Source organism: Danio rerio, chromosome 17 (genome assembly GCF_052040795.2).
Source record: "Danio rerio strain M-AB ecotype USA chromosome 17, GRCz13ab, whole genome shotgun sequence".
NCBI classification, from domain to species: domain Eukaryota; kingdom Metazoa; phylum Chordata; class Actinopteri; order Cypriniformes; family Danionidae; genus Danio; species Danio rerio.
In genome coordinates, this window is record NC_141037.1 from 31168528 (window position 1) to 31183849 (window position 15322).

The 15322-nt window shown below is 37.4% G+C and overlaps 1 protein-coding gene across 22 annotated transcripts in view; it reads right to left on the minus strand.

Annotated features, from left to right (window-relative positions):
- Positions 1–161: 161 nt before the first annotated feature.
- The window catches only part of esrrga (estrogen-related receptor gamma a), a 254433-nt gene continuing 239272 nt past the window's right edge, over positions 162–15322 (minus strand). For 21 of the 22 annotated variants that reach the window (XM_087288849.1, XM_087288844.1, XM_087288837.1 and 18 more), the window contains 2 exons: positions 9554–9823; positions 162–3814 (listed from right to left, as the gene is read on the minus strand). In XM_087288849.1, coding sequence (XP_087144975.1) covers positions 3570–3814; positions 9554–9823 — 515 coding nt within the window. In that variant the 3' untranslated portion in view covers positions 162–3569. 22 annotated transcript variants of the gene reach the window in all.

The following is a 15322-nucleotide window of genomic DNA, read 5'->3' on the forward strand; positions in this document are numbered from 1 at the left end:
TATATATATGTATATACACACACACACACACACACACACACACACGCACACACACACACACACACACACACACACACAATTAAAGACAAATAGTATTGTACTAATGAACTAAAAGCATTAAGACTGAAAACAGTTTGTCACACAGGAAAGCACAGCCTGAGTCAAAACTGGAAGCATGTTTAATATTGCTCTACTATTATCCTGAAAGGCATAATTGGAGTTACACATCTGAACTGATCGTAGTTACAGAATCATAGGTCTCTCTTTTTGCATTGAACAATATATACAATGTAAAATAAATACATTTACACAAATGGACATATTTGTTTGGAGCACACTTGTAATGATGCACATCACAAAAATATACAGTTAATAGTTTTACCGATGTGGAGCACATCTAAAAACTACAGACATGATTCTCACTACAGGTTGTTTCAGCAACTCCTGGGTTGAAATATATCGTTATCATATTGATCATAGAAGCTTCTCGAATGCTCTTTCACTCTTTCCCCTTTCTTTTTTTTTCTGGATCTCCTCCTTTTTCCGTTACTGTTTTCTGCCAGAAAGCCTAGATGCGTTTGGCAGACGCGTCGATGCATGAATAAATACAACACCTAGAACCTTTTCAGCATTGAAAAATAGCAGTTCTTTGTACATTTGATCCTCGTTAATCCTAGAATTTGCAAAACAGTCCAATAGATACAGTACAACTTCTGATCACTAATCGAATCGTATTGTACAACAACTGCACGTCGTACCATCAATATTGCTTTAAATAAGAAAATATCTCTAAAAAAAGGAACTGCAGGTACTGGTAACTTACACATCGGATTCTAAGCTGCATAAATGAGCATTAAAAGACAGTAAAATCGTAGTTCTTGAGGTCTGTGTACCATTTCGTCCAAAATTACACCGTTAGGTACTTGTCATAAAATTGGCTTCTTCATTTTGTGCACTAAAAGCAACTCGGAAAAAATGCATATCTGAAAGACAGAGTAGATCAGAAGCTGTCTTTTATTTTCCCCGTGAAATTTTATAAAACTGAACTCAATTAGAAGCATATCTAGTTTCACATTGCTTTGTTTTCTCTCACGATCACCTCAGAGTAAGGACAACACGAAAAAAGAACTAAAAACAGCACCTCCTCTGCCAGGAGTTGATCGCGTGGTAAAGAATTCAAAGTGCCAACATCTTCTCAACAGCAAGACCCCCCGAAAACCCCATGTTTGACCATCTGATGAGTTGCCATGAGCGAGAAGATCTAGTCACGTTACACGAACCTTTCTATTAAGAGTTTTGAATAGCTAATGATAGATACAGTGTTTTCATAGAACAAGACTGAGGAAAAAGCAACTAAAAAAACCCTTCCCGTTTGTTTTAAAAAATGATCTGTTCTTTCGTTTTTTTCGTCATTTTTATTAAGCACACAAAGTCAAAGTGATAGTTTCGAAAAAACGATCTTACACCAAAACAAACAAAAATGTTTCTTCCCTTTGCAACCTTATAGTCAAGATATATACCAATGGAGTTCAGCATGAAGGCCTTATATATATACAGCATTTTGTTAAGAGAAGGAAAAAAAGAGGGGAAAGAAGAAAGAAAGAAAAAAAACTTCAAAGCATTGTAACCTATGGTATACAGTGTTAGTCTACAAGATAGGAGTTACACAGATGGTCTCTTGTACATATAATGCACCTCCTTTTAAATATTGACTTATATATCAGCATTGATTATATTGATCATGGATCGGTTGATCTAGCGGTAACTAGGAAGAGTCTTTTTTTGGAAGGTTATTTGAGAACCCATCATCTTGCTCCTGAGGATTCATACATCCAGTATTGTCTCTAATTCTACCCTGTGTCTAAAAAAACGAAAGCAAAAAACAAGAAGAAAATAAATAAATAAACAAATAAACAAACAAACGCATACTGAACAGGAAGACGCTACATCTTTAGTGCGTGACAGAGGAAAGGGGGGAAAAACAGATGTTTCAGAAAAAACACAGCAGACATGAAACACCAAGAAGCTGAACTACATTTTTTTCATTCTTTTTTTCTCTGATCTGTTCCAATAAAATGTCTTAGGTTAGATTTATAATCTGTTAATTTACAATATACAATGCTTAATAATATTCAGAAAATACCCCGTACTAATACTGACATATTTGTGATGAAGGCTGTGGATCGTTTGCTTCGATACTTGAGCCTCTCTGCTAAAAATGTCATCTGGAAGAAGATTACATCACGCGTATGATATCTCTGCCGCTGTTCCTTGGAAAAATTAGGACCGTCGTGAAACTAAACCTACAATGTTTTGCTCCGTCTTCCCTAAGTGCTATTTTGCTTAACAAAGTTCAAATAGAATTTCGAGGCTGAAGTTAATATATATATATGCATATATAATTGGCTTGAGATAATGGTTATGGTCCTTCTGGCCATATCATGTATGTAATCTATCGTCTTATGACAAGCACAGACAGAAAAGCGAAAGCTTTTGGAAAGTCTTTTTTTTCCCAAGTAAATGTGGCACTAATAAAAACAAAACAAAACAAGATAAATAAAGTTGCATACATTTACACCTTCACTTTTTTAAACATCTATTGCTTAGAGAAGATAGCAGGTTTTTGTTCTCATGGTTTTTGTAAATCGCTCAACACGGTGGTCAGTAGAAAAACATAACGATCAATTATTAACATTACATGAAGAAACATCATGTTCGATGATCATTCCATATTTACATCCTTCAGTACAGTAAAAATACACTTGAATAAAACAATTCAAATAAATAAATGAGTCTGTCCCTTGACCACTTGCGATTCCTCTATTGCATGAGAGACTAAAGCTTCGGCTATTCCCTGAAAAGATCGAAATGAAACTGTTGGAAGACTTGAAAGAAAAGGACACGGGAGTGACGCGCACACACATACACACATGATCAATCCGCATGGCTACGTAATGGAGAGAGGAGCAGCTTCTTTAAAGACGTGACAATCTCCGTTTGGCTATAAACTGCTCCGAGGACCGCTAATGTAATGCTGCACATAGTCACTATGCCGCGCTCTTATGGTAAAGGTTTCCTAGATTCCTTCAGCAACATGGGAGCTGGACGGTACAGTTTGGGGAAAGTTTCGCTTGCTGATGTCCACCAGGTGGACCTCCTTCCTTTGGCAGGGCTGGTCTTTCTTGGTTCCAGAATTTTACTTGTTTTTTTTTTTTTTGATCAACAAAATGTCTCAATAGCACAAAAAGAAAAACCTCAGCATCAGATTTTCGAGAGGAACAAGTTTCAACGGCTGGTTTCACTGCTGTCACTTTTTTCCCACTTCATAGTTTGTATTTCTTTCTCAATAATCACATTTTAAATCATTCTTATATTTACGCATCATTGTCAGTAATTAGAAGTACCGTTAAGGTTATGTTTTTAGTTATTATTTGATAAAGTTTATAGACAAGTGTTTCACGATCTGCGGCAGAGAGTTAGTCAGTGTCTGGCTGGGTGAAGGGGCGGAGTCAGAGACATCCCACCTCCAGCTCTCTGTGGGTATGGGGCGGGGCTGGGGGGGGGCGGAGTTACACCTTGGCCTCCAGCAGCTCCAGAAACAGTTTGTGCATGGGCACTTTGCCGTCCTGTTTGATGCTGTAGAAGTGCTGCACTGCCTTGGTGGACGTTTGCCGGAGCAGTGGTAGGGTCATGAGCAGCTTGCCGGCCCGGCGCGGGTCCTCTACATGTTGACCTGCCTCATAGTCCTGCAGGGCCTCGTGCAACACATCCTGGAGCTTCTGCACAGCTTCCACATCCTCTATATGCATGGAATCTGGAAAAAAATAAAACAGGACAGTAATAAGTAACGTTAAATATAACTTTAAAGAAACACTTATAAATGACTAAGGAAAAAACAATAATGATTTTCAACCACTACAGTTTTAGTAATATTTAAAACTGAGACATGTTAATTTTGAGCAGTCTTTCTCAACCACGTTCCTGGAGGACCACCAACACTGCATGTTTTGTATTTCTCCTTTGTTTGTCACACCCCTTTAAGGTCTTTAAGTCTCTGCTAATGAGCTAATGTGCTTGGTTAAGGAGACATAGGAAATATGCTGAGCTGGAGGTCCTACAGGAACATGGTTGAGAAACACTGCTTTAGAGAACCAGTTATCATTTGTGGCTTTACACATTTTGTAAGATTTTTTTCTGATCACATCTGCTTTCCAAGGCAAACTTTTTTTTTTAATTAAACAATATTGTTAATTTTTATTTTTTGGAATTTCAGTTTTAATTTCAGTTTATTTTAAACTGTTATATGCAATATTCCTATAAACAAGATTATACTTATGTTTTATGAATGTTTTGTATTATTACACGTCCTTACTAAATATTATTTTAAATTATGATACATTATTTATATATTTTTATTTTTTTAAATATGAATTTTACAAAGTAAAATAAAAATAATCTAAATATTTAATAATGATTATCATCATTATTATTTGCATTATTATTATTAACAACAACAATGAAATTATTTATTTTAACAGTGTGCCAACATCAAATTGGACACCCCTTAGTTTAAACAGCCATGACACTCTCGGATGCTAGCTCTGCATGGGACTTTTCGTTTTCCAGTTTGACAGAAACCTGAGGATGAAGTCTAGGCAAAAGAAAAGGGATTAAAAGAATGTGACTCATCCTTTTTTTGCCAGCCCTAAGCTCATTCTCCAGTGATTAAAGGCACACTTGAGTGTTAAATGCTGAGGCTGTCCTCACCACGTGTTTACAAGCCTCTCTATGGGACTGATGAATGGCACGGGCGACAGAAACAGTGTTTGGAGGAGAGCTGATATGGCAGTCGTCTAAGCGAGAGAAACAGAGGCTCGAGTCAGGAAACAATACCTCAGCCTGACTGGCATTGTCTGGCAGAAATGTCAAACAGGCTGCATTTGCATTTGCTCTCGTTAGTACGGCATTCACGCCCGTTCACCGCGACAGACGTGCCTCTGAGAATGCAATTAGTCTCAGGCAGCTACTATCTTTGCTGTGTTGGCTAATATAGTTGCACTTTTTCAGCTAATCCAAGCCTTGGATGCTGGTACGCAGTGCTCAGATGGTTTTATCACAGCACAATGGTAAAGAAAGTGCTTTGTCTGACTTGCTTTTTATAGACTGACTCCACCAACAGTATCGACTCAGTTTTCTACTGTGGCGTGTCAATCCGATCCCGTTCCCTCCGGATAGAATGTCCAAATGCACGCTGGCTTTTGGCAAAGATGTCACAATCAATGCATTGCCTCGAATCAATTGATACATACACGTTAAATAATAATTGTATGGTCAAGTATTGATAAAAGCGAGACCTCGTGAGGTTTCTCTATTAGTAGAGAATGTGCCTATCCTTTGGGTTGGCCAGCGGGGCAAACGTCAGCCTGCTTCAGGCTATGGTTCAATATCCTAACCCTTCAGTGTCTGGAGCCAATCTAGAATTCAGACAGCGAGGTCTCGTCCATCAGTCACATGAGCTTTGGCCATCTAAAAAGTAACCTGTGATCCGACAGAAATCCCTGGCAGGAAAGTGCTTACCTGCACCTTTCCACACAAGCCTCTCTATCAATCTCACCATCACTCCTGGAGGTGGCGGAAAAAATTACAGTGTTCTGGAAAACATGTTTTCGACACACTATATGCTCCTTAAAAGATCTATTTTCATATTTTATATGACTAACATGTAGTGCTTTACTTAAACATGTGTGGCTCATCTGGTTCCATCAAAGTAGGATCAACAATAACACTAAGACAGTCTTGAGGCCAAAAGTATGATGCTTACTTGAACAACTCTGTTAAACTCTTTCCTAAAACCTCTGTTCAATCTGGGTCATGGCACCAATGTAACCCCACCCTCCCCCAGATACTGTTCATACCACTATGAGGTGGCCAACATTGGGGTTTCCAGGATAGCAGGTGGGCATGCTAACAAAAGCAAAATACTCCAGCCTTTAACATCAGTTGCTAGTGTGTCTACTGAGACCAAGGACTGATGACTACTTATACAACTCTTACTGACTAGCATTCATTATACTCTCTCCCCTGAATCTCAATCCAATCTGGGTCACGGCACCAATGTAACCACACCACCACCATGCAGGCACACTGAAAAAGACAGCAAGGCTTTTTCTCAATATGCGTTCTTCAGCGAACCTGCGTCCTTGTGTTCTCGTGTAACGCCATCATCAACTGGCAAGGTTAGTTGCAAAACTCAAAACTGCAAGAAGATGCATGAAAATGTCCGGATGTGTAATATCTAGGACACATCAATGCAGACATGAACACAAAACTCACTCGAAAAGTCCCAGAAGTCATTGCGGCTGAATAAAGGAAGTGGGGGGCGCAGCATCATATTTAGATTTGATATTAAAGTTCAGAGATGTAACTTATTTGTCTCAGGAGTTGTCCTAAACGAGGTGGTAAAAGTAAGCATTACCCTGAAAACCTTAAAGAGGGCATAAACACATTAAGGGTGTTTCTTTGCTGAACCTCATATTAAAATTAGTTTTATTTGTATTTTGCAAAATACATTTATAATGTGTTTATGCATAGTATATATTAAAAAGGGAAAAAAACAAGAAAATCGTTAAATGCTGTAATTAAATACATTTCTGTAAAGACGCGTAAAGGTCTCGTGACCATCGGGAGGAACGCAGCATCTCATTTCTCACAGGAGACATTCTCTCTTCTCATGGTCTCCTGAGTTCGTTCTTTCGAGGTAACTTGGCAAGACTGGTCTCCACGAGAATGCAAGTCCATTCTCTGCAATCTTAGAATTGAGAAACAGCCTAAGACTGCAGCATTTACTGTATGGAGCCTAGGGGTGGGAGGTTTAATCAAACAGTTCTTACTAGCTGACATCTGTGACACTGGGTCCATCCATGTAAACTCATCCAGTTTTACTTGCACCACCTCCAAGTGGGATTTTAACCAATGTCTCCAGCTTAGGAGGCAGGTGTGCTAACAAGGATGCTAAAGACAGCAGCCTCTAGCTCAAGCTAGTTAGCCTCTGCTACAGGTTTACTTTCTGCCTTTCTTATGTCACATTTATACAATGTAAAGCTAAACCTTTCGAATAAAAAGGACAAAAAATGTTGCTTTGACATTGATTGCTTAAGCAATACTATGTCTGTTGAAAGACTTGCGAAATACATCAGCTCTGAGCGGAAATACCCAACACCTCAGGCTTTAGAAAATGGTGGAGTGTATCATTTTTTAGAAGCTGTCTAAAACACTCTGTGCTCCACCAAAAAAAGAAGTGACAAAATAGCTCACCTTTGAAATCGGACATGATGCATGTCTCTCCTGAGAGAAGAGTGCGGAGAGAAGCCGCAGAGAGAAAGTCTCGATAAATACAGAGAATGACACCCGAGAAGCAGAGGAAAAAGCCAGAGCCGAGACTAGCATTTAGCCCATGCATCAGGCTACAGGAAGCCACATTGTGTATGCTTCAGTAAAAAAAGGAGCAAACATAAACAAAAGACGACATCGGTATGAATAAATCTACCACTTATCGATCACTTTTACCTGCTTTTGGCACGCCGACGTGTGCGTCAACAAGATGAGATGAACTGCTAATCGTGCAATCAATTAAAAAAGAATTTATCAAAAGAGTCACGCGCTTGCTCGTTCTCTCAGGGGTGCACTTTGGGCAGAACGGCCCCCAGTGTCTTCAGGCTAGGGCCAATGCAGCTAGCCGTCATCCACAAGCGAGCAAGAGCAATCTGCTTTTTCATTTTTCAGCATGGCCAGGCCCAGTCGGAGATTGATCGTCACATATGGCCCCAGAAAACAAACTGTCAATACCTTGAGCGCTGGAGAATTTGAACAAATAGCCGCCCTCCCATTCAAGCTGCTCATTGCGTCCCATTTAACAGATTTTATTGACAGTTTCCTTCTTGTAATTAAAGGGAAAACTACTGGCCAGCAACCAAGATAAAGTTCAAAGATGGGGTCAACACAAAGGGAGCCAGAGGGCCATGGTGTGACTGTCGATGGTGGACAACATCAGAGCCTGTTATTGACATGCAGGTGCATAGTGATGGGCTCCTTACTTAAGAGGCATCTGAGCAGAGACTTATGCTAATTCGGATAGGGGCCGACGTGCTTTTGAAGGGTTTAAAGGGGGTGGGGAGGGGTGGGAACATTATTTGGTGTGTTGCTGTTGTTGAGTATGTGTGTGAATTGAGAAAAACAAAACATGAGAGAAAGAAACACAGAGATCTTGATATATCTCTTGAGCTGTACCTGGATAACTTTACAGTCACATCAAACCACAATTTGAACAATGTATAATTTAATACAACATAGACTTTAATCAGAGAGGACACCAAATTTAGGATGAAGTTAACAAAAATGACAGATAAAATTGCACAATATAGTGAGATACCAAGTTGCAATACCTTATTAGATACCATATTACGATACCTTATAAGATACCATATTGTGATACCATATTAAGATACCTTAAAAGATACCATATTACGATACCATTTTAAGATATATTATAGGATATCATATTGCAATACCATATTAAGACACCTTATAAAATCTTTTCATTAATATTATTAGTAATATATATTTTTTTAAATTATTGTGAGAGAATTATTTTTAGACTTTCTTTGGCACTCTTCTTTTATGCTGTGTTCACACCATAACACAGCATAAATCATTTGCGCATCAAATACACTTCACAACAGACGCAGGGCTTCTGTATGCCCTGTGACTCTAGCTTCGTTGCTAAATGGCTAACATAGAGTTTATGTGCTTTATGAAGGCTGAAAAACAGTGTCAATTCATTTGGAGCCATGTCTGAGTCCACTAGATCCTTTCAGAGGTGCTCCTAGTTCTTTGAGTTCACTCCTCCAGAAATCTAACCTAGATAAAGGAAGCTTTTAGCTGTGCTTCTGACTGAACCTAGCCCAATTTGATAAACTGTTGTTGGTGTTGGCAGGAGGATTTTCTCCCAGGACACCAACAACAGGCACTATGTCATAATTACGCCTCCACAAGAGCAAGCTCCTGATTGGTTAACGCGGCTTGAATGTCTGTTGAAGTTCGGATTTTCGAACTTCATCGATTTGCACGAAAATCGCAATACACGCGCAGCAATTGCACAAGACGCTCAACTTGTACAGATTCATTTGCGCGAATCATGCCATTCGGGCCACCTCATTCGTGTGTATTGCGCCACCTCATTCGCTTGTATCGCGCCACAGGATGTCTGATCATGTCTTTGCATTGACTTAACATGTAATGAACGCAGAATTAGAATGTTGTATATCAAGACAATTGTATTGAATTTTGATTAATTTTCTTCTTAAATCAAATAAGATACTGTAATCATACTATGGATAAATTGCTTTTATAATTCATTTATGAATACATTAATAAACTTGGACAAAATTAAAGTATAATCACACTGACCCAGTTTTAGAAACACAAATGACACATATCAAACCAACAATGGTGCCTTCTTTGACTAAAGTCTAGTTTTAACTAAAACTAATTTTACCTGAATTAGCCAGGGCTATAGCTTTAAGAGTGACAAACTCCTCCTTCTCCAGCTTCATGCTCTTGTACTTCTTCACCAGCTGAAGAATGGCATTATTCAGGTCGAGCAGACCCGCCAGTTTGGATTGATCCTCATCCATGATGTAGTCCTCAGCGTATACCAACTTGTCCTCAAAAGACAGTGAGCGGTAGACGACACGTAGGATCAGGATCTCCATCCACGCACTCTGCAGAAGACTCATCTGATCCGCCAGTGACAGTGTGGAAAAGCCTGAAAAATGACAAAGAAAGAGACCAACTCAACTCAATATCAGATCACTCCAATCAACATTTATCAGTGATAAAATACAAACTCAATTAGTAGTCAGAAGTTTTTGATTGTGTTAGTAGATTTACATTTATAAGCAATCTTTTTGCTTATTTTTAAAAACTTTTTTCAACCCATCCTCCCCTAAAACATGCTCTTAAACTATACAAAACTTCAAACGAATCTCAATATAACAGAACATTGTATTATACTCATTTTAGCTCATTCAAATTTTATTTGTCACATACAGAGTCATGCACAGTATGATATGCAGTGAAATGCTAACACAACCACTCCTGATGCTAAGACCATAAATATAATGGCTGTCTAGTGTACAATTTAGCATCTTTCCTTAAGAAATGAGATTGAATAAAATCTCAGTCCTAAAGAACAGAACGAGCAGCTTGAGAACATCATCAGTCTCAGTGCTGCAGGTGGAAATGCAGAGGAACTTTAGAAATATAAACACCTAAATAAGGTAATTCGAGACTCTTTCAGTTAAAAAAGAACTGAAATAATGTTGGTAAATTGAGTATACTGTACAAATAATGGATGGATTGTAATTTGTAACTCTAAGAGAAACACAAATTACATTTTGGTTACAAGTCCAACTCACTTACAATTACGCCACAACTTCTCCCTATAGGTAAACAAAGTGGCAGAAAAAAGTTGTTGCTATCAAACGTTTACTTCCCTATGTTAATTTAGTGGTGAAGGGGTTGATGCAAAAGACCTGTTGATGGAAGGTTTGCAAAGAAATGTCATTTTACAAAAGTACAGCATTTTATTTTGATACATTTATTGCTGCTGTATTTTGTTTAGTTTGATGAACTTAAAATTTATGTATTTTATTTTTTTTATTTTAAAATACATTTCAACAATAACAAAAATAATAACAATAAAATTCTAAACATAAGAATATAAAATAAAGCAATAACAATAAGAATCTAAAGCATTCCCCCTTAAATATCTTGCCATAACTCAGTTAGTTTAAGTTCAGCTTTATACAGTCAGATTTTGAGTTCACTTAACTGTTCAGTCTTACAGTTACCAATGCCAGAGTAAGAGCTTTGTTCAACTAAAAGTTAAACGTTCAGCCTTGAATGTAAAGTGAAATGAAAAATAAAGGAAAAAAGCTCAGTTGGTTAGTTTGGAAGCATTGAGAAAAGCCAGAAACAGAGCTTTGTTCAACTCAATGATGAAATTCAACATTCAGCAGTGATGCATACAGTAAAAGCTTGATTGGTTGTCAGAAGTGTGCGTCTGCATAAGTAAGAAAGCATTGAATAAAGAGCCAGAAAAAAGCTTTGTTCAACTCAATGAGGAACGTTCAGCTTCAAATCAACATTCAGCGGCGATACATAAAAGCTCAATTGGTTGTCAGAAGTTTGCGGTTGCGTTAGTAAAGAAGCATTGACATTCTGGAGGTGTAATGGAAAGGAAAACTCCAGCGGGAGTGAACTGAGGGCCCTCGCACGAGCCTTGGCTCTCATCTGCTGGCGCGCTGCAGGCCAGGGGGCATCCTGAGGGAGGGCACTCCTTATCTCCCCCAACATGCAGCATGGATCAATTCTTCCCATCACACCAACTGAAAGACTAATTGCTTGCCTCAAACTCCATCTCCTTCCTCCTCCCCCAACTCTGCACACACTTTTCTCCGCTTTTTCTGTGTTTTTTTTCTGGAAATTGTTGAAGTTCATGTTTGTGAATTTCGTTTGAAGCTGACTATCATGGGGCTTTTGTCTGTCTAAAACATGGTTCTAGGTATGAGGAACATACTTAATAGTGAAGTACCAGGTGATGCTTCCTAGTATTGCCATCTTAAAAATAAAGGCGCCAGCAAGAAACCTTTTTGGTACCCCAAAAAAACATTTTAGAGAAATGTTACCAATTTCATACATGTTAATGATCAAAGTATTGATACTTTTATTATTATTAAATGATGATACTTTTTTCACTATAAAGTAGCTTTTGTGGATTTAAAAGGTTCTATCGTTGTTGAAGGTTTATCACACTTCGAGTCTAAGTCATTAGATTTTAAGTATCTGCTGATACCAAAACCCGATCCGATAGTTCTATAATACATAAAAAAATTAAAGAGGAGGGAAAAAACAGATCCAGGATGTTCCTTATTTTAACATTCAATATGTTAACAAACAGAGCAGTTCTGTGTGGTAGCTTGAACAGTCAAGTAAGATAATAACATCAATTCTTTACTTTTGCACTTTAGTGCACTAGTAAATGTAAAAATATGAATAAATAGCACCTTAACTTAAAATACCCGACAGGCAATCTCAAGTTTACATGCCTCATAGTTTGCTATGTTAATGTTGTCTTCATCAACTTCATAATACCTCCAGACCGCAGACATACACGTGATTTCCCGCTTCGAGCTGCGTCTTTGCAAAAAAATGATGTCATTCCACACGCATTACTGTTTCTGTGTGAACTCAAAAAATAGGTCTAACTCTGTGCCACTGCATATATATATGTGCTACTATATATATTTGAGTCCTAATTGGGAGGTAACGTCTGATTATGATTGAGTCTAAAATTAAGTGATCGAGCTCAATTTTTGATCCTGTGATCGGATCTGGACATCCCTGTTAATTACAATAATTTTTTTTTTTAAATAACACATTTTATGAATATTAATAATAGAAAATATGAGAAATATATATATATATTTAAAATAAAATAAATTAAACCAAAACATAAAAACACATTTATAAACTAAGTTTAAAACAAAACAGATAAAACATTGTCTAAATTAAAAGATTAATAAAAGTTACTGTACACAAAAATAAAGCTAGTGAAAGAAGTAATTATTATATGAATTATTAATTTTAATATATTTTGCAGATTTTTTGTCATAAACATTATTATAATTTGAATGAACACATAAATAGGTAAAACAAAACTGAATTAATTTAAATCAATTTACATTTTTTTGAAACATTTTATTTATGCACAAGACAAAAAAAAAAGCAAGCACTCTTCGAAACTAAAGCTGACTGAAAGCATGAAAGCAGTCTTATGACAGAAAGCAGTTTTATGTATAAACCGCATAAATGCATTGGAGCTCTCCATCAGATCTGAAGGTGAAAAACAGGCACAACAGCACCTGTTGGTATTGGACCTTTTCGTCTCATCTCAGCGGTTCTGCTCTTCCCACAACAGATGAAGCGTCTCTGTTTGCGACAGTACGGGGGCTAATCTGAGTGGCGGGGGAATGAGACGAAAGAGCTGCTCACCAACATCTGTTGTGCAGAAATGCCTTCAGAGAAAGACAGCAATTCTGCTCATTTCTTTTATTTTGAAATCTCTTTTTTTTGCCAGTTAATCACTAATGGCAAGGAGCTCATTAGGTATAGGTTTGGGGCTATTGTTTATACCAACTGCTAATTTATTATCCCAAACTGTTAACATCTCTGATCTCATTAGAGGCAGACTAAGAGCTGGTGAGCAGTTGGTGCCTCTCCTGGCCTGCTGGTGCAAGTGTGCCCAATGCCAGTTGGCAGGGCCATCTTCTACTACTTAATAAAATCATCAAAAGGGATTAAGCCAAGAATTTCTTAAGGGGGAATAATGCAAGACTGCGGCATTCTTGCAAACAAACTGGCCTCAATGAAAGGTGGCATGGGCTAAAAATAAGATCAGATCCTCACGGCCTCCTTAGAGGTAAGTGTAATCCCTTATTAATGTTGATAATTTGGAAAAATATCCACTGACATACTTCGGATCACTGCAGATACGAAAGGGAATATTCATTTACATGATAAATAAATATGATTTTGACAGTACATTGCATTGCTATTGTATAATTTATTGCATTTGTAAGTGGCATTTTTGTAAAAGTTTATTCTCAGCTTTTTTGTTTGATTTGGTAAGCTCATTTGACTAAAGATCTTTCCACCAAAGCATTTTTCCTTTTTTTTCAGTTTTCAATGTAAGTACCACACTTTTTAAAATAATGGTCACAGAATGTTGAAGAATGTTCATCTTTTATTAAAATGCAGCATTCATCAATTGTCATTTTAGCCAGCCATCCAATCACATTGGTGGAGGGACAGGATGAATAGACAGACCATTTCAATGTGGTCATGTCACTAGCCCAGGAACATTCCCTGCTTGTTATCAAACTATTTCATAACTGTAACAATTCAATCATAACTAAATGCTTAAACAGCTATCATACTGTTAATTATCGATATGTGTCTCATTTTGGATTCTAAGAATCTATAGAAATTTAAAATGCAAAACAGGAAATACGTTGGGACCATTGTTTTGTTTACATCCCTCAAAATGGTCTATTCCAAACCAACCGTCACTACAGAAAAGATATAGTTCACCCAAAAATCAAAAAAAAAAAAATTGTGTTCAAACAGGTTCAGAAAAAATAAAGATTGTGTAAAAGATGACAGAATTTAGTTTTAGCAGAACTATCCCTTTAAGCAAAAAAAAAAAAAAAAAAAAAAAATATATATATATATATATATATTTTTTTTTTTTTTACTGCTGCAGTCACTGACTGTTTAGTTCTGTAAAATGTTTTAATGTATAAAAATAAAGTTAAAAAAAGAGAATATTAATATTGCTCTACTGTACATTGTGCAAGATTTTTTGTCATAAACAAATGACTGCTGAAATCACATAAATTTTGTTACAGTGACCAATAACATCTCACTCTACAAACAAAACAACAAAAATGCTCGCTCCAAAATTCTATTAATGCAAGCAAACACGCTGATTTAAGCAATGTGCAGAAGAATGTCTGAAATATAAGAGAAAACCAATAAATCAATATTATAGTTAATGCATACAAAATCTATATTTCATAGTAAACTCATTTATGCCAAGTTTACTGTTGCTCAGATTTGGATGTAGGGTCCTTAAAAAGCATTTATTGTCCCCTGCAGACAGCATTATTGACCACTACAAGTACAGTACATGTACTTCACAAATAAATGTGTTGCTGCTCTGACCACATCAACACCGGATCAACCAATGGAAGACAAGAATAATGCTTTCGGTTGGTGACATCACAAAACAGTAGAAACAAATCACATTAATGATGGAAGACTGAAGACACTATACATGAAGACCGACAGAGGGACAAAGAGAATGGGAGCACGAGGGACAAACGGAGAGCAGGGGGCGGGTGTGTGGAGTGGCAGATGGACGGAGCCCATCGCCTAGAGCTCCCCCTGTGCCACTCCCAGCCCTCCCTCTCAGACACTGCTGTTAGTAAATAATTAGATTTACACATTCCCCAATCTCCACACATCTCTCCGCAGAATAATTAAAAGCCGGATGATTAGTTTATTGAGTGGAAGGAAGAACTTTTTTTTTTCTCCCTCTTTATTGAGGTCCATCAATGATTTTATCAGGGGGCTCGCGCTTTTACGGTTGTCATGCCAGTGCAGGCATCCAATTTTTCTTATCTCCCTGATTAATACAAAT